The sequence below is a fragment of the Triturus cristatus genome, chromosome 1_2 (assembly GCF_964204655.1).
Source record: "Triturus cristatus chromosome 1_2, aTriCri1.1, whole genome shotgun sequence".
NCBI classification, from domain to species: domain Eukaryota; kingdom Metazoa; phylum Chordata; class Amphibia; order Caudata; family Salamandridae; genus Triturus; species Triturus cristatus.
Window position 1 is genome coordinate 467,742,920 of NC_140580.1, and position 19,529 is coordinate 467,762,448.

A 19,529-nucleotide genomic window follows, 5' to 3' on the forward strand; every position below is an offset into this window, starting at 1 on the left:
TGATTCACGTGTTTGTGCAAGTGAAAATCGACTACGGCCGTAATGGTTAGGTTCTGATCTATTGACAATCTGCCAACCGTCCTCCTGGTTTGAGCGATATTGAACTGGTGAATATGGGTAAAAATAGTTAAGATAATGTGTCGAAACAGTATCACTGCTAATGTAATCATACCAATCCCCAATGTGTCTGACTGCTCTGTGGTCTTTAAAATTTACTATAATTACGTCCCCTTTTATGTCTTTGGGACGCGACCCCACCCATTCACAACGCCTAACATGCAGTATTTCCCCATTAATATAGGCGGGCAATGGTCTATTCTTGCGCAGCCAATAGATCACTTTATTCCGAAGGCTTTGATGATCTTCCCTGATATCATTAGTGAGCTCAGGGACGCCAGCTAGAACAATTGCATAGGGAGCAGCTTCAGGAGGAAGATCCACTATATTGTGGGATTGCCGAGGTTTATTAAGGGTATTCTTTAGGCCACCTTCCTTAATAGGCACGTTGTTCATTTGTGTTGAAGCTAAATTTGATTCCGAGGTCAAATTATCGGCTATATTATCAATTGCTTTACTTTGCATGTTTTTATTCGTTTGGAGGGGCTTAGTTGGAGCTTTAGTAGATGGAAGGCAGGATGGCACATGTCTAATCTGGGTAGATTTTAGAGTAGTAGAATGGCTTAGTGGGTCAGAAGTAATATTACTCGGTGCTTTGGCAGAAGAATTGCCACAGCTACTGTTCTCTAGGCCTGTCACCAAGGCAGAAAGTGTAAAGGTGTTATCAGTGAGTTTTTTCTCAATAAAGTCAAAGCGCATGTTAGTGGTTACGACATTCTCCAAAAGAGGCTGAATTAGAGATTTTACCATATATTCAATTTTCGCCAAAGTATCTCTCTCATTAGGAAAGCAATGGTTGGTTACTAAGGATGGCATCTGCGAGGTCAATTGGCCTATTACTTCCCTAAGAATAGGAGTTATGATCTCTTGCAAATTTTCAGTTAGCCATTTTAAAGTTAAACCTCCCTTATTTATCTGGAGGTTAGTCCCTTTAGGTTCTTCATTGAGTGAGATTAGAGGAGAAGCCGGTGAAAAATTGAGCAAATTAGGAGACCCTTCGTCGACACTGCTAGCATAAAAACTCAATAAAGAGTCGCCAGCGTTGTCGGGCGTATTTAAAGGGGAATCTGCTACATAAAAATTATCCGAAACTTCGCCTACAGATCCCTCAAGATCAAAATTATGTAATGTAATGGGAGCTAATGGCAAATTTTGTGAATTAGGCAAAAATGATGGCTCTGTCCCTAAATGCCCCAAATCGGGATTTTTACCCAAAAACTTCTGCGTTAGAGCACCGCTTTTATAAGTTGAAGTTACTATTCTTTTTTGAGCATGCTTACCCCTATATCTACGTTTAGCTTTTTTAACTTTTCTAATCGATTTAGTAGATACCGGGGCATGCTCTAAATGAACCTTAGGGTTAGCTAAAGGGTCAACATGCCTTTCGTTATGCACCTGAACAGTAGTAGTAACAGCTTTCATTACTCCACAGGTAGGATTACTAGCCGTGTGTATATCAACCGATGGGAGGGACACTTCTCCAGGCATCAAGATAAGACTTTCTTTGCCCAAGGAAGCCCTCCTATCACTATTAATCTTGCTGACCTTTTTAATGAGATAATTATCCATTGGGCCCTTCATTGGCGGCATTTCATTAAGTTTGCCGTTGCTCATTGTTCCTACCACTCCACCAAATACTATAACAGATTTAAATCAGGAGTAGTAAGGTTCTTCAGAGACAACAAGCCCACTGTACCCACCATATGTTAACTCTAATAACCACTTAATGACACAACCATAAAGCGCGGGCTCACAATCAACCTCAAGGACGTAAATCAAACAGCAACAACGTCTCTGGCCCAGACCAGATCTCCTCAGGCCTCTGAGGGCCACAGAGGGCCCGCCCTTTGCCCGGGCTTAGCCCGGCGTTGCCCGCGCGCGGTCCCGCGACGCGGGGGTCACGGTGGTGTTTTGTGCGCCTCCTGGCGCGAAAACGGCGTGGGCGGCTCCCCTGCCGCTAAGGGTTCTGGGGGATGTAGTCTCGTCCCCGCTCCGCGGCCGCAGATGGTGAAAGCGGCGGCGGGGGACGGAGCTTCCAATGACCGGAGATGTCAGGCGTCAGTTAGCAGCGGCGGAAGGCAGCGACAATCCAGGCAAGTCCACAGGGAAAAGCAGAGCCCCTATTCTTATGTCATGACTGTCAAAGAAAAAGAACTCCAATCGCTTTTAATTCTAGCTCACCTGCCTGAAGTCCTAAACATGCAATCCTTTTCTCCATCCAACTGGGAACATAGTTTAGTTTTAGTTTGAATAGACCCTTTCTTCGTCCTGGTCGTCAAAAATGAAACCTCGACTGACCTTGCTGTACATGCAGCAAGGCTGAAGTTTCGGAAAGCCTTCAGGACACGGTGCTCATGCTCTGCTTCATTTACTTTTTCTGTTAAAATGTGTAGTGTTTGCTTCATTTCCTTTTTCTGTTGAAGTGTGATAATGGAGTGTTTTTCTGCCAAATGTACTTTATTTAACGCCGATTTCTTGCCATTAAAACATGGCCCCTAGTTGTTTGGGCTCATTATAGAACAGCATAGCACGAGTATCTTTACTTCTCTACTGTCTGTGGCCCGGTGCGATGAGTGTAGTCAAGTGTGGGTGATTGGGGTGTTTACATCATGGGCCTTCACATCTGAATTGGGAATTTCGTCTTAGGCACTGACCCAGTTCCCTTCGTAACTTTTGTAGCGTGGCGAGAGTCTACATTTGTGACATAGATGGTGGATACGGCGCGGATTTTAAGTCCTTAACCTTGTGAAGACCTATTAAGTAAATCCTATCATCTATGTAAATGAGCCTTGTTCGAGGACGGTCGTGCATGTGATGGCCAATGTGTCATAGCAAATGGGTCTCAGGACTCAAAGCTCTTTTGTAATACTCTGGACAGTATTTAGTGGCAGGTTGTGCGCATACAAATGATTGCAAAAGATCAACAATTATTTTTAACGTATATGGGGAACACTAGGACATATTTCTGTTTTGCTTGTTACCGTGAAAATCCAGCGATGTTTTTTCCAGCAGGGTGTTATTTAGAAGTGGAACTCCTTACCCCTGAACCGAATTTCAGTTGAAGACTATTTTGCAATGGATATTTCTCTTATCTCTTATCGTGGTGCCCGGTGAGATGGATGCGTTGGTTTGTATGCAATTTTTACCGCTGTTTTGATCACCAGTGACCAGTTGTCACCTACAGAGTGGGACGTGAACCTGTAACTTGAGTTTGGATCATTACTTGCAGATTCATTGAATACTTTATTTTCCAGGGTTCTCGTGTTCATATTTTTCAGTGAGGACGAAAGTGCAATAATGAGAAGTTGTGTGTGTTTAAGCTCCTTAGGTAATCTCCTTCCAGCTACTGGTGTGGCATCTGAGTGAGTTAAACTCTAAAAATGTAAATTTGTGCTGGAAGCTCCAGTCGTAATGTTTTGTAAGAAAAATCAACCAGGTTCTTCTCCAGGTGTCCTAAGTGACGAATGACCTGTATAAAAAGTGTGAGTATGGTATCTTTTGGTGAGCATTTTCAGGCTGGGAAGTTCCTTTGTTAAAGAGCTATACCTACAATATTTGCTTAATGGAAGAATAAAGTACTATAAAAGACTTCTAGTGCACGTGAAAATATTTTTTTTCTAATAGCTGCTTAAGCATGTGCTAGGTTTTTATTGACTGTTTCAAATCTCTAACCACCCCTCTTAATGATCCCACCAATGTGCAGAAATCAAAATGTTTTAGTAGTTGTATATTCATTCTGTGTTTCAGAGTGTTCGTGATCAATATAAGCTTCTCAGTCAATCTTTATTTTGCTTTATTGAAAATGTTTTTTAGGCCTCGCTCAATTGTTTAATACAGTTTTCCTGATTGTCTATGCTGTATGATCGTAGTAGATTTTGCCAGCATCTTCTGAGGTTCAAAAACTTCTCATGGGTTTCTTTAACTGTGTGTGAGATGTGAAACTGAACCTGGTAGGATCTGTATCCCATTGAGCATGTGGACCAGCAATTTGGTAATAATTGATGAACAAAATGTATTCAATTATCACAGATATCTGACAGTGGATTGCGTTTTGCAAGTTAGTAAAGTTGGTTTTGTTGCTCACTGGTACCTCCACTCCCCCTTCCTCTGAACTTACTCATACTCATCTCAGGGATGAATTGGCGAACCATTACATGAAATACCTGTTTCTTTAAGAGCAGTAAATCCCTTGGACATCTGGGCCCCAGATGTATCCAAATCCTAATCCAGTCTTTCAGAGGCCCACTTCTTTCTCTCTGCATCAAGAGAACTCAATGTGTTTGCAAGGTGCTGGCGCTTAGAATGGTCATTTTGATTTTGTCTCTTCTCCCTGTTGTCGTGGTGTGGGTGTTTCCACCAACCTTCAGTCACATTCCTTGCTCCCTCTACTCTCTCTTATGCCTTCTGTGACGTTCATTAAATGTGGACTATCAAAAAACACCTACTCTAGTACCTAGACATCCTCAAACTTGAGTTGATTTTGTATTTTCACACTACAAAGCACAAGTTAAGTCAAAGTCGCATCCATCAATTGCCACATCAGGTGGAGAGGAAAAGCATGTTTTTTGATGGTGTATCTGGGCTAGAGTGTAAATTTCCGTTGCTTGGGATAAAATCCAATTGATGCAAATAGATCCGGTTAATGTTTGTATTTTTTATTATTATTAGTAGCTGCAAACGAAGAAAGGATGGCACGGAGAGGAAAAGCATGTCAGAGCGGGAGAGCACAGGAGGATAGGCAGGCTCCCACAGGGCTAGTTCTCTATTTGTTTTCTCTATCGTCGCTCACTCTAAAGTACTAAGTACTTTAGATTTACATAATCACTTTCTCTAAAGTACTACAGCAGAACATGCCTTTAGGCACCATGGTATTGTTCTTAGACTGGAGCTTGTGAGTTTGTCCAGATATACTGTACAATCAGTTTTCATTGTGGAAGGTGCTGCTTTGCTGTATTCTTATTGCATCCAGGTTGACCCTGAGTTCATAGTGTGCACACATCCAGAAGCCAGTCACTTGACATGATTGCCGACCCTCAACAAAGGCAGTCCTCGACACCAGTACCAAACAAGTCTGATAAGTTGTCTCTTGAGTCAAATGGCAAGAAGCATCTTGGATTCAGGGACACACGTTGGGTGGTGAACAGACACACAAGAAGCTGAATTCTCTAGATTTGTAGAAAAATGCCACCCTGTGAAAATCAGTTACTTTTCTGATCCCGGTACACTGAATGATTACTTCACCTCTGTCTGTGTATCTGATTTTTTAATATTTCTTGCTCTTGTTAGGAGTATTGGTTTTCAAGGGCAATTGCTTTCTGCACTTAATAGGCAATGAGGCAGGAAGACGGTATGGAGGAGCATGTCTTGGACCCAGACCAAAGAGTTTGCATGAGAGCCAAGTTCACATAAGAGGTGTAACACTTTCTGTGGCACAATCTCCATGGTTACAGCATTCTCTGGGTTCATTAAGCTTTCATTTCCTTTCATTCATAAGTAACTTCACAGATGACACCTATGGCCAGCTTCTCTCTGGGTGGGCCTGGAGAATACAGACCCATCCCATGGACATTAGACATGCCTTTTCTCACACCAGTTCACCATTCTCCATTCCACAGGGGATGCCCTCTAAGCCTAGTAATGCTACTTTGAGATGCTTTCTAAATAACACCTATCATGGATACCTTTGGGGTAACTTGTGGCAAAGATGCTGTAGTATTAACATTTTACCACCCTCTTCCTTTCTGCCTGCAGTGTTCTTCTTGCAGTAGTGGTTTTCATGCTGCCTTTTTGGATCCATCACTTGTTCTGATATCTACTCAAACTTCTCTGGGGCATTTGATTATGCTCAGACTTTTGCAGATATTGACTCTTCAATTTTGAACCATTCTGAGTCCCTGGACTAAGACACTGGTGATGGTATTCAACAATAATTAATAGGATGGAAACAAGAATATGAAAATATGCATGGAGAAGAGTTGGCTAAAGATCAGTTTTTTCCATGTTGTCATGATTAATATGATGGTAACTCTGGGACGGTAACCTTGAGATCCAACCTCATCAAAGGAATGGGATTTGGACCCCCCTTACAGCTCCTCTCTGGAGACCCACTCTGGATGTCAATACAAGACAACAGTGTTAGCGGGCCTGTGCCTTTCTTGTACCCTCTAGCATTCTCTATGTGGGTTAAGTGGCCTTAAGCATGGGCTGTTTTTTGTAATCTGCAGCTTCTACACTCTAACTCTATCTACAACAGAGAAGGCCAAGGCACTCATATCTGTGCACTGCTTCCAGTATAAGCTGCCATGTGTATTTTCTTAAGTGCAGACTGGAAGAAATCCAATAAGCCAAACCCAGTTGTTCAACTTCCTTCAACAATGTTTGTTTTTATGAAATTCATGTCTCTTCCACTAATATTAACTCACTTAGTAGCTTGAGGGAGATCAACTAAGGTTCTTAAAAAAACACGACTTTTTGTTATTGTACTTTCGTCCTCATTAAAAAATGTGAACATAGAAAACCTTGGAAAATAAAGTATATAAGGATTCTGCAACACACGATCCAAACTTAAGTTCATAGCTTATTCCATAGACTGACCAGGAGTGATACTCCACTAGATTCAGAACCAATCCAGTGTTTCTCTACGTTATTTTGCAAATGCAGTGTGCTGAACGCATACAACATTTGCAGAAGCTGTTCACTTACAGGAGAATAGCTGAATTTTTCAGACATAAAAAGTATTTTCTGAGAACTCACCATTGTATACCATGGTTCGTCAAAGATTTTCACTTAGCATTCTGCAGAGCTCCCCATTTTCTACTCCAAAACCCCATCTTTTTCCATTCTGACATAATTTCAGAAACTAATGATGGTCAGTAAATCTGTCATCTCTGTCAAGAATGGAAATCATTCTTACTTTTTAGACATTCAAATGGTCATGCTTGTCAGATATGTGTTTTTTTTAAACTTCAACTGTTTGGTGAGGTCCTTTTCCCGCTACTGTGCTGGATCATTTCTTGGCTGTCCTGAATGATTTAAACCCTGTCCTGGATGATTTCTTGGCTGTTTAACTCATGACTGTCACTGACTTTGGATAAGTAAACCCTGTCCTGGATGATTTCTTGGCTGTTTGACTCATTACTGTCACTGACTTTGGATAAGTAAACCCTGTCCTGGATGATTTCTTGGCTGTTTGACTCATGACTGTCACTGACTTTGGATAAGTAAACCCTGTCCTGGATGATTTCTTGGCTGTTTGACTCATGACTGTCACTGACTTTGGATAAGTAAACCCTGTCCTCTATGATTTCTTGGATGTTTGACTCATGACTGTCACTGACTTTGGATAAGTAAACCCTGTCCTGGATGATTTCTTGGCTGTTTGACTCATGACTGTCACTGACTTTGGATAAGTAAACCCTGTCCTGGATGATTTCTTGGCTGTTTGACTCATGACTGTCACTGACTTTGAATAAGTAAACCCTGTCCTGGATGATTTCTTGGCTGTTTGACTCATGACTGTCACTGATTTTAAATAAGTGAATCCTGTCCTGGATGATTTCTTGGCTGTTTGACTCATGACTGTCACTGACTTTGAATAAGTAAACCCTGTCATGGATGATTTCTTGGCTGTTTGACTCATGACTGTCACTGACTTTGGATAAGTAAACCTTGTCCTGGATTATTTCTTGGCTGTTTGACCCATGACTGTCACTGACGTCGGATACGTACTTTTTCATCCTGGCTCTTAGCCAAAGTTTGTTTGAGTTCTTATGCCTACTACGATGGGAGAAGGGTTTCTCTCTCCTGGCAGATTTAGGAATATTCGAGAAGACTGCTTAATACCCACAGTCCTTCTATCAGGATACAACACTTTCACAGATTACTGATTCTCACGGCCTCTTGTGCTTGGGTGCTTCATATTGGTCTTAATTCCTTGTCTCGTTAAATCTTCTAGTTGTAACTGCTGGTTGGCATTTCAGAACCTGCTTGTTGGCGCCCAAATTCCCAGTTGAGAATCTCTGGTTTCAATCATGTCAAACTATTGAGAGTACTGCCGGGGTGCTACCATGGACTGTCCAATGGATCAGGTTGTTGATTGCTAGCATTAGATATATTACTTCTCTTTTTAACTTTTTCCTAAAATAAATGATTTACATGCTTAAAAGGCACATAGCTTACTAGTGACTCTACATTGCCCCTCTGGCTACTCTAACTTCTGGAACTAGGTATTTGCCCCATCTTCTCTTCACACTGTTAGAGGATTGTCGGTCACAGAAGAAGATGGTTTTGTACTCCATGCCTCAAACATATCACTGTACCTGGGCACTTGGTGCTTAAGGACTGCCGAGGTGTTTTGTCTTAGAGCAACATATTCAGGGAGTCAGTAAAGATTCCACCCAACAGCAATGGCATAGGAAGTTGCTAACTGTTGGTCACTGTGTTCTAGGGCATATTGTCTTTACTGCCTTTCGTACAGACAATGTTCTTTCTCTTGCTTCTTCCCTGGCTGAGTTTGGTATCCAGGAGGAATTCAGTCTGCAATATCTGGCTGCAATATGTGCTTACAATAACTTGTCTTCCTAGAAGCCCAGCCCACTTTGGGATAGGAGTGTTGTATTAGCTATTCTGTTATATTGATAATTTGAAACAAAGGACTCAGTGAACCTAATCTGGCATAATAAACAGTTTATTTTTCATTGCAGTTATTACTGCCTGCAGTGTTACTATACCTCAAAGGGAAAGTTGGTGATACATAATTGAAATTCCCTAAACCTTTCACATTTTTATGTTTGATTGGAAATGTCTATGCACTCTCTTTTTACCTCATAAATCAGAAAGTGCACACGTCCCCTACAACCTGGGTACTAAGACAGTCAAGTACCTTGTTTTGAGGTGTACACCATGCATCCTCCCTTCAGGCTGTTTCTTTTTTTAAATCTGTGAAGGGTTTTCATCAAAGGAGGCCAAAAACATCCATGGCCCTCTGGGTGTAGCTGGAATATTTGAACGTTATCCTTTAAAAGATGTTCCCCTTGTGAAGGCTTGCACATTTATGTGGTCAGTGCTGGCATCTGTGGCTTTTTAGCATAATTACCCTCTGGATGTTTCTACATAATACATTTGCCTTTCCCATACATTATGTATTTAACTCAAACTCACAGTTTGGTCTGGCGTTATTAAAGAAGTCTCGCTGTCTTGAGTCTGGCCTGCAAGCTTTCTTCCCCCTTGTAATTGAGATTCTGTGCAATCTTCCATTGGGAATGGGCGAAGATGGATAGGATGTATTAGTAATGACCCAGGACTGCGTAGGATGGAAACTGACGACCACCAGTAAAACTATCTACAGTGTGTAACATACGTTTATTTGTACTGGGTTTCTAATTTGTATTTTTCTTCTTTTATAACATTTATTACTACAAATAATTTAGCAAATCACAGGATAAGGACACCAGCAAGGATACACATACAAACTTGAATGAAATATACCAGATTTTGGCACACGTTGATGGAGAAGCAGATCTAACCTATGATGAAAAGTAAGTTTTGTTTTATCTTATCATAATAACAATGGTTGTCAGTGAAATGTTTGCTATTTTATCAAAAATGTAAATCATTGTTTTTATTTAGCTTATTTACTTCATTGTTCAGGGCACAACTGGCAAATTGGGTAAATCAATTTCTCACTGAATTGACATGGCTTACTAAATTTACTGCAAAACAAACTCTTTTTATCTGGGGCTGCTACACTTCCAAGGCTCAGTATAGAGTCATGGCCAGAAAGATTTAGGCTAGGGAAGTCATGCGGCCTTTCCTGAGAAGGGCCAATCAGAAAGGCGTTGGAGCTCTTCGCGCGGAATCTCGGGGCATTCTCTGGAGTTGTACTCCATGGGATTTCAGTCCCAAGAACTCTTTTGTGTTACAGGAATATAAGTTCATTTTATTTTGTTTAGGTTAGTTATATAGTGAAAATTAGACAGTACATATCTGATCGCTTTCAAACACAACATTCATAAAGGAAGGATAGAAAATAAATTCTGTGCCAGCATTTCCGCCTCTTCAGTACTTTATAATAATTTTGCGGTTAACAATGATGTTTAGCTGATTTCCATGTTCTCCTAGTTTAGCAGAACTGAGGCGAAACGGGAATGTTGCGATTAGAACCCAGATTTGTTGGTTCCATGGTCGGTAACTGACTTTCTAGGTTACATGTCTCACTCTCCTTTCTCTTCTTTATCCTTCTTTCTTCTACTGCTTGCTTCCTTTCTGCACACAATTCATCCAATAATTCGTCTCTTACTGTACCCCTTTCTTTTGAAACTTTACCTCTACCCCCCTCATCTACTACCTCCTCATTTCTCTTCTGTCTAAGTGCCATCCTTCCCGCTATACTCATTCACTCACCCATTCCTCTATCACTTCTTTCTTTATTTCTTTACTCACTAATTTCTCCACTGCTATCATCTTTCCTTTTCCCGCTACATCCTTCATTTTTGTTCATTCAGTTATCTATTCCCTTCCTCTTTCGTCATTCATTCAATATTTTCCTCTCCACTTTCTATATCAAGTTTTATCAACCCTAAAGTTTCAGACGTCAAAGCTTGGAAGAAAGTGTAGCCCCTACTTAGACCTTTTAATTACAAATCTTTTCTAATGACTCCATAGTCCTCTGCATGCTGGGGCTCATGTTAATGCCTGAGTATTTAGCTGAACAATGATTCATATAAATTAATTCAGGAGAATATTGTTATATTATCATTATTACTGTTATTGTTATTTTTATTATTATTATTGTCATAATTATTAGCAATCAGCCTTTGATCCAATCATCTTATTATGTTGCAGACTTTCTTTGCTCCTAGAGCTCGCTCGTCTCTGCCTAGATTTAAATTGTGTACAGCTTGCATTTACCTGCATTTCGGATTTGAAGAATTCCAGCATAAGGGTAAGTGATGTAAGATAATTCTTTAACGCTTTACCCACATATTTTCATTGATATTAGATTTACTGCTGATTACATTAAAACATATTATATTTCGGAACCTGTAGAATTTTGCCTCTTTGAAGTGTTTAACCTACAAGTTAACATTCCGTTTTTTGAATAATTATACAGAAGGACAAGAGCGCTAGAAAAATGTTATAAAATTGATGCCGCTACAGTGACAAAACTGTGATATCCAGTCTCCTTGTGATTGTATAGTTGTCAAAGAGCTTCCAGAGCTCCCTTCAACTCCTGCATGTCTTTGTCTCAGAACCTGATACGGGATCTCACTGCACCAGGCAGCATTTGCATAGGAAGACCCCGCACCACAGTGGCTATTAAGATGGTGTAATGTGAAGGACACTCGGCCTACGGTCATGCACAAGGTGTAGAACATTGAGGGATATCGTGTACAATGGAGTGGCTATGGTGCTTGAAAGAGTGCCGTTTGGAGTGTGTCCAGAGAAAACACACTGGAGAGTAATAATTTGCTCTGTATAAAGGATTGGAATGAGTGATCCATTGAAGTCCAGTGGGAAAGTAGATCCTACATGGACAGACATGGGGAGCGAGAGTCAACATTAGGGAAGTGGACTGCTATTGGGCTGTGCATTCAGAAAGGAGAACTCCCTGTATGGATAGAAGTGCTAAGGATCCTAAATCCTGGAGGCATGGCTCGCCCCCTCAATGAGTAAGATGCAAGTCGCCTTCGTTTCTCTACCAGTCAGATATTGTTTCAGCCCAGTCTCCCCAGCTGTACATGCAAGTAATGTGTGGCTCTTGCAAAGAGTTGGTACAATATTGCAATGTTTGTTTAAAAATTTCTTTATTTAGTTTTTTGCATGAAGAACAAACATCAGAACCCCCAACCACACACAGCTTTTGAGGACATGGAGCTAAATCACTTATAACCACCGAGAACTGGGTCAGGGCCAGACAGCAGCACGACCAATAATGCTTCTTTCTGGTTAATGTACATAGCAGGCTTGGGGATCCCCTCGTCCAACTGATAATTTTTGTCTAGTCCACTGGTCTTTAAGACAAAGATGCTTCAACATTCGCCTACCATCCTGTGCTCTCTCCCCTCTCGGCAATATAGCAATTATTGGCACAACCACACCAGGGAAGCATTACGCAGGAGTTGGTAGCATCATGCCATTAATACCACCGGCTGGATTGTAGTATAGGCAGCATGATGCCTAGGATACCCCAGTATGTCCAGAATTACCACTGTTACGCTGCGTCTGCAACGAAGTGCATTCAAAAGTTAAAGGCCTATATTTTTAAAATATTTTCTCAAATATATGCACCACTCAAGTTTTTTTGCATACCCAAGGCATTTAATGAGATAAGGAAAAAAACTACCCCCTGTTGTACATTACAAGGATACTGCAAGTCACTGAGGAGTTCCACAACCATATAGATAAATGAGGCCGAATGCTGAGTTCCTTTATAAGGTTATGGAATTCAGACAAGACTTCCAATATCCTTATATACGGAAGAGGTCCTTTATCACATATAACACATGGTCACACCATCACCTTTCTCACAAACTACTTAAAACCGTGATGCATAGCTCTTTCATATGAGTTAGAGAGCATTTGCAAACATGAAAAATAGAACCCATAGTGCCAAATTAAACCAATCAAAAACTGTTTTTGCAAAAATATATTAAAAACAGTTCAATACAAGTCATTTTTTTTTTAAAGATGTAGTCCCTAGGAATGTTTACAACATGTAGAAAGATTCAAACTTTTCTATAATTATCTAAGGACTGCAAAAATAAACATGTTTTTTCTGCTTGTCACTGCAAGCTAGAAAAATAGAGCAGAATAAAGAAAAGCAACACAGCTGCTCCGTGACCTGAACTGCCATACATCTCGGCAGCTGGTTCTGGCAACAGGCATTGTGACTGCAGAACTGAACTGCTAAAACGTATTACAGTTGAGTTCTGACCTCTTTTCTTTATAATCGACAACTGGATGGGTCTCAAGTCACTGATTATAAAGAAATTAGAGACGTACATTTATACAGGGATTGCAGAATCCCATGTAATTTCCTCATTATAAACAACTGCTCAGCTCATACTTGGATCTCATAAAGAAGTAGGACTATCCAAGACATAAAGGTTAACCATGTTAAACGTAAAATGACCTGTTAGACGTCCTCAGCTAAGACTGTGTGTTCTAAACATTACTTTTTGATACCTCCTCCTAGGACTACTTTTAGATCTACAAAGGTGTATGAAAATATAGACTCCTTTCAACTTCTACTCTTCATCTAAGGGATCAACACGAACTTTAGTAACCATGTGCTTCGAATAGAGAGTGCAGAGTTTGCGCTCATATTCAACAAGGTATGTTGTGGATGGTCAACATATGCTGGATCAGGTGTTTTGGGCGAGGAAGATATAAAGAATTGCCATAGTCTTGCCTGAATGCATCATTGCATCCGTGACTGATTTACTGCAAGAGGTAGGCCTCAGTGAAATAATTTTCCTTAGTGTTTCTAGAACCAAGTTACACGAGAGCATGAGCTTGGCTCTTTTGGATTTAAATGATAGTAAGTATTCAAATACAATTCCTGCATTCCGGACCGGCTAAACGGGAACCAGAGTATTGCAGATGAATGATGGTCATTGTGATCTGGACAAGATTGAATTTGAGGTCACAAAAATAAGGATCTTGTTCTTCCCCGTGTTCTACCTGGAAACAGTTACAATGGCGATTGATGCAAAACTGTATCACTTAAACTCATTAATTAGGCGGGCCCAGGATTTTGTAAAGGATAAAGCAATATACTGCCAGTGAGCTCTGATAGTGGAAGAGCTATACACCTTACCAGAAATAATGCAATCAATCTTATATGATATAAAAACGAGCGCCGAGCAGCAAGCAGTAGTAGTCACGAGGGGCAAAATGCCTGCAAAGTACCCTCCAGTGTTTACTGTGGCTGAGCTGCAGTCCCCCACCCTAGATCAAGCATTCCCGAAACAGACGGTCAATCAGAAAGCATCCCTGCCGCATTCAAATAAAAATGGGAAGTCAAACAATGACAGGAGTCAGATGTCCAGGTAAAAAAAAAACGCCTATGGAATCTAAATATAAATAAAATCAAAAATAGGAGTGAAAGACTCGTAATTGCCAACTGCATCCCAGAACATAAAAATCCTATATCTCCTGAAGCAGTCCAACCAAAACAAGAACTTAAGCCATTCCCTATCTTCATACAAAACGTCTCTGGTAAGGATCAATCCACAAAGTGAACCGTTGGTACTCCCCATGATAGTCAACATATCAAACGATAATATTGAACCCGCCCCACTAAATCCAGGACAGCAGCATACAGATCATCATAACACAAGAGAAGTGGGTAGGGGGCACCAGATAGCCAGGGGTGCACTCTGGAGCAGCCCATCAAAACAAAAGTTACAAAAAGATATACAGTCAAAAGAAAGGGAATCATTGCAACAAATTTCACCATCACTTCAGACAATGCCCCAAATGAAATTAAAATTGAAATAAACAAAGGCCAGAGGGGGCTCTCCTTTCAACAACGCATGGTAAAGATGGATTTTCCCAGGGACCGGTGGGGAAAATCGATCAGCCCCACACTCGGGCCACTTAGGAGCATGAATGCTTCAACTATAACGCCAAATACAAAAATTCTGAGGATTGCCAAATGCCTGAAAAGAGGGCAATACCGGAGGTGCCTGTGATGGGAATTAAGACAATTTTATTACACCCTGATTATGTATCTTAAGGAAAGTGAGACATTCTAAGACTGGCAACCAAAATACTATGTCTGGAAAACTTGAGATCAAAGGACATGGAATACCTAGCTTTTAAACCCCTGGGGCACAAGCAAAGGAACGCATGAACTGAGATCTACTTTAAAGAGATAAAGTTTGCTTCAAGCTTTATAAACCATAAAGAACAATTGTCCAGGTGGGGTACAAATTTGTCTTACATCTTCCCTGAGAGATATCCCACGTTTTTAAACTTGCCAATTCTTAACCCATGCCATATAGCAAGAAAAAACATGGCGCTTTAGCACCCCCTCTTGCAATCAAAATGGGCCTGTTTGGTCAGCTTCCTAAACAATGCAAGACAAGCAGAGCGAGTCTACCGATACGGAAGATAAAAATCTCTATTTGGTATGTGAGAGGCCTATCAGAGAAAAAAGACAAACTAAGGGAACTTGAGGAATTAACTAAGTATGACATAATCTGCCTGCAGGAAACCTGGAGACTGGACAAGGAGTTGTTTATAGAGCATGCAAACTTTGCATTACCCGTCCTACCCTCCCAATGTGGCGGGCAACCCAATGGAGGGCTTTCAACTCAAATAAAGAGTGATCTTGCTGCAAAGTGACCTTCCAAACCCTCTTCTAATTATTGGCAATATCTATTTACATCCAGCGCTGGCTAGGAAAAGCGAGACTGCGAGCCTATTACTTGGACAATTATAAAATCTGCAGGCTGAATATCCTACAACTCCGCTATTAATTGGAGGGGATTTCAACTCAAATCTACTCATAAATATTAGCGAAGAATGAAAAGAATGGGAGGATGAACACTGGAGTATCCCACAAGTATCCACTCAGGATCAGAGGCAGGATAAATTCAGTGCCAATTCGGTGAATGCCCTAGAGGCCCTAGGAATGCGTAGAGTAACGTCCGACCACCCTGCTGCTTATACCCATTTCTCCTCTTGGAGATTCACATCCTTGGGCTACATTTGGACCTCAATTGAACATTTTCATGACATCGATGACCTCCAGTTCACCCCAAAAATAACAAGCGACCATGCGGTAGTCGCATGTAAGATTAAATTAAAGGTAGCAACGTACCATGAAATAAAGACCCTGGGTTGCCCAGAAGAATCTGTCCCAATTAAAAAAAGAAACTAGCAAATGATAATCCTCAAATTAACACTCAAGGTGCAGCTATATTAGTTAGGCTTCATGAAGCCAAGAGAGAAGAGGACTTAATAACAGACTGCTCATTCCTGATCACATTGCTACAAGACAAATCAGCAGAAAGCCCTAAAAGAAGATCTGAACAAGAGAGAGGAGGGCATTCTGATAGCCAGAAAACAAAATATATAAGGAAGAAGTTAACTAAGGCACTGACATAAAAGTCGGGCTTCTAAAGGAACACAAGAAAAAAATAAGAAAATGAAGGCAAGTATATAAAAGGCAGCTATGGGCAAACAATAGGTCAAATAACAATCTAACATGGGCTAAGCTACATCGTGCACCTAAGCAAAAAGACTCTAATACAATTTGAGGGCTAGTGAATAAGCTCACTAAAACTTGAAGCCAAAAAGTCTGCCATATTACAGCAAAACAGTGGGCCAACCATATAAAACAGCTTTACTTCTCCACCACTGGCCTAAAAGAGGACCCCTCCTGCGGGGATAACAAACATGTGGCATGCCCCATAGAAGAGAACAGCTAACTCACCCTAGTTTGTGAGATCCTCAATGGGCACCAACTTGAGCCCTGGCAAGCACTGCAATTCGGCCACCATAAAGCTCCCTGGGTGAAGGAAAATAATTCTGTAAGAACATCAACTGGCATTAGCAGTTAGCCACCCAGAAGAAAGGTTGAAGCAGCCCTAAGGACCATCGAATCAACCGGGGTACCAGGGCCCAACGAGCTACCTGCAGCATTATTAAATGCTGATTGGAGCCCCTGGATGCCCATCTTAACCCAGATATTCTTGGTATGCCGACGGTTGGCAACCTTTCCGGAAAGCTGAAGGGGCTCAATTTTAGTGCCCATACACAAAAAGGGGGACAGAACCTTACGCGTAAATTATCAAATGATAGCACTGCTCGATGTCGAAGGGAAACTACTATTATGAAGAGCTTAAACTGTGGGTTAAAGAGAAAAAATGTATCCCATGGTTACAAACCAGTTTCCAAAAACACTGTCACATAGAGGATAATCTTCTAATTCTTTTTGTCTGATTGACGAAGCGTGGAGCACCAAGGCCCTCCCTTCTAATGCAGCTTTCATCGATTTGACCAGCGCTTTTGACAATATTCCCAGAGGTAAACTATGGGAAACGTTAAAGAAGTAGCAGATACCATCACATCTCCAAATGAAAATAGTATCACTGTACAGAAATACATGGGTCAGAGTCAAATTAACAGCAAACTGGGTGACGTCAGAAACAATCTCGACTAATAAAGGGTTGAAACGCCTGTCTATTAGCCCCTCCGCTTTTTAATCTTTATATGGCAGACCTGGAAAACCATCTGGTAGTAACAAGGATTTGGCCACCCCAATTGGCACAGCGGAAAATACAAATTCTGCAATAGGCTGACGATATGGTAATACTTGACAATACTCAAATCGCCCTTCAGAGATCAGTGGATGCTCTAGAACAATATTGTCTAGTAAATGAAATTACCATCAGCTTGAAAAATACAAAAACATTGATCTTTGGCAGACGCCTGTTCAAAAAGAGCGTCTGGTCGATTGGGGGCTCAAGAGCTGAAAGAACAGAACGTTTTAAGAACCTCTGAGTCACATTGGATGGAAGAATGGGCTACAACGCCCCGCTCGGCTCCTTGAGGATGACTGCAAAACATATGACTTGCAAGATGAACCAGCTTAAATGAAGTGTTGCTAGCCAAAATACAGAGGCAATCCTAATGGTGATAGCAGCGAAGGTGATGTCAGCCCTGACAAAGGGAGCTATGATGTTTAAACATGATCTCCACGAGTGGCTAGACAAACAGCAATGCATCTGCTACCGACGTATCTTTGCTCTCCCAGACTGCACTAACCAGTCACAAATAAGGCTAGAATTTAAATTGCCAAAGCAGGATCGCGTCCTAAGGGCAAAACTAATAACTTACTGCAGAACACTGCAAAGGGCCTCGATGGGCACAATTAAACATCTACTTTGGGAGAAATTTAAAGTTCCCTGGCTCAACATGAGGTTTGCTTTTGGAAACGTTTATTAAGACTTTAAGTGTGGAAGACTTACCAAAAAGTAGCTTACCATCAAGAACCATTGCAAAACTGCTATTAAAGTAAGCAAAGATAATCTTGTGGAAACAGGACCTTAGGGATTTAAAAACTAAACCCATGGCAGCAGGGCAGCCAAATTTTATTCCCTTGGCATCTTATCCGACTACCTACCCATGTTGCTTCCCTGCCGCTCTAAGTATGCCCTTATGAGAATGCTTTTCGGGATAATCCCCTGAGAGGCTACTGGTATGGGTGAATTGAGGGGGAATCTGAAACACAAAGCAGATGGTGTGGTAAAACAGAAGAAACTCTAACGCATGTAATATGCATATGCAAAATCTTGAAACCCTTAGGGTGCTATGACTCCGACCAATAATGCAAATTTTAAACATAAGAGCATGTGGGGCTGCTGTTTTTACCGGCTTGCAAGGAGAATCATGTCAGTTATCAGGGTGTTTTTATAACATTTATGAAATCAGTCACAGAAAATTGAAAAACCAAGATGGCTGCTGAAGATTAGGAATATATCAATGTTAGACCTGGACCTTTTGACCGGTTTATCCCCAAACATTTTGCCTTTTGCCTCCTATTTTTCTGACCCTGTTTTCGTTGGCTGTATGATTCTGGGCACTTTACCACTGCTGATCAGTGCTAAAGGGTATACGCTCTATGTATAAATTATGACAATGATTTGCATATTTGATTTAATGGTAAGTCCCTAATAAAGTGCATGGGGTGTGCCTGGGCCTGTAAATCAAATGTTACTAGTGGGCTTGCAGCACTGATTGTGCCACCCACATGTGTCTCAGACCTACCATTGTAGTGTCTGCACGCGCAGTTGTAAACTGCCATGTTGCCCTGGCAAGTGCACCTACTTTCCAGGCCCAAGCCTTCCCTTTCCTTACATGTAAGGTACCCCTAAGGTAGGCCCAAGGTACCCTCATAGGCAGGGTGCAGTGTATGTGAAAGGTAGGACATGTACCCGCCCACTCTCCGCCCATGTTGGCCATTGGCTTGTGTCATTGTCTGTCCTAAATGCTGGCTTCTAATTCATCAATAGGATTGTTAGCCCCTCCATAGTACTGCCTCCTCTTAATTTGTCACCTACCATGGCGACTGGCCCTTTTACTTTGAGTGTTACACGGTACATGCTATTTAGACTGTGAGCACTATTTTCTTCAATGAGGTTCTCCTACTGCCTTCTTAACTCCCCCCTCCCTCCCGTTGTCCGTGCCTTCTCCTCCCGCCCGCACTCCCATTGTCTATGCCTTCTTGTCCCTGCCCGGCTGTTGCCCGTGTCTTCTCCCCCCTCCCCTTGTCCGTGATGACTACCATTTGCAATGCAATAGGTCTCGCGTAAGAGACCTATTGCATTGCAAATGCTTGTTGAAATTCTGTGTTTGAACATGCCACTTTTAGAAAGTGGGCATTTTCTTACTTTACCATT

The 19,529-nt window shown here is 41.4% G+C and overlaps 1 protein-coding gene across 1 annotated transcript in view; it reads left to right on the top strand.

Annotated features, from left to right (window-relative positions):
• CFAP46 (cilia and flagella associated protein 46) overlaps positions 1 to 19,529 on the top strand; it is a 1,240,276-nt gene that overhangs the window by 305,037 nt on the left and 915,710 nt on the right. Inside the window, exons 9-10 of the mRNA XM_085606190.1 lie at positions 9,546 to 9,653; positions 10,960 to 11,059. Coding sequence (XP_085462316.1) covers positions 9,546 to 9,653; positions 10,960 to 11,059 — 208 coding nt within the window. The remainder of the gene's footprint in view (positions 1 to 9,545; positions 9,654 to 10,959; positions 11,060 to 19,529) is intronic.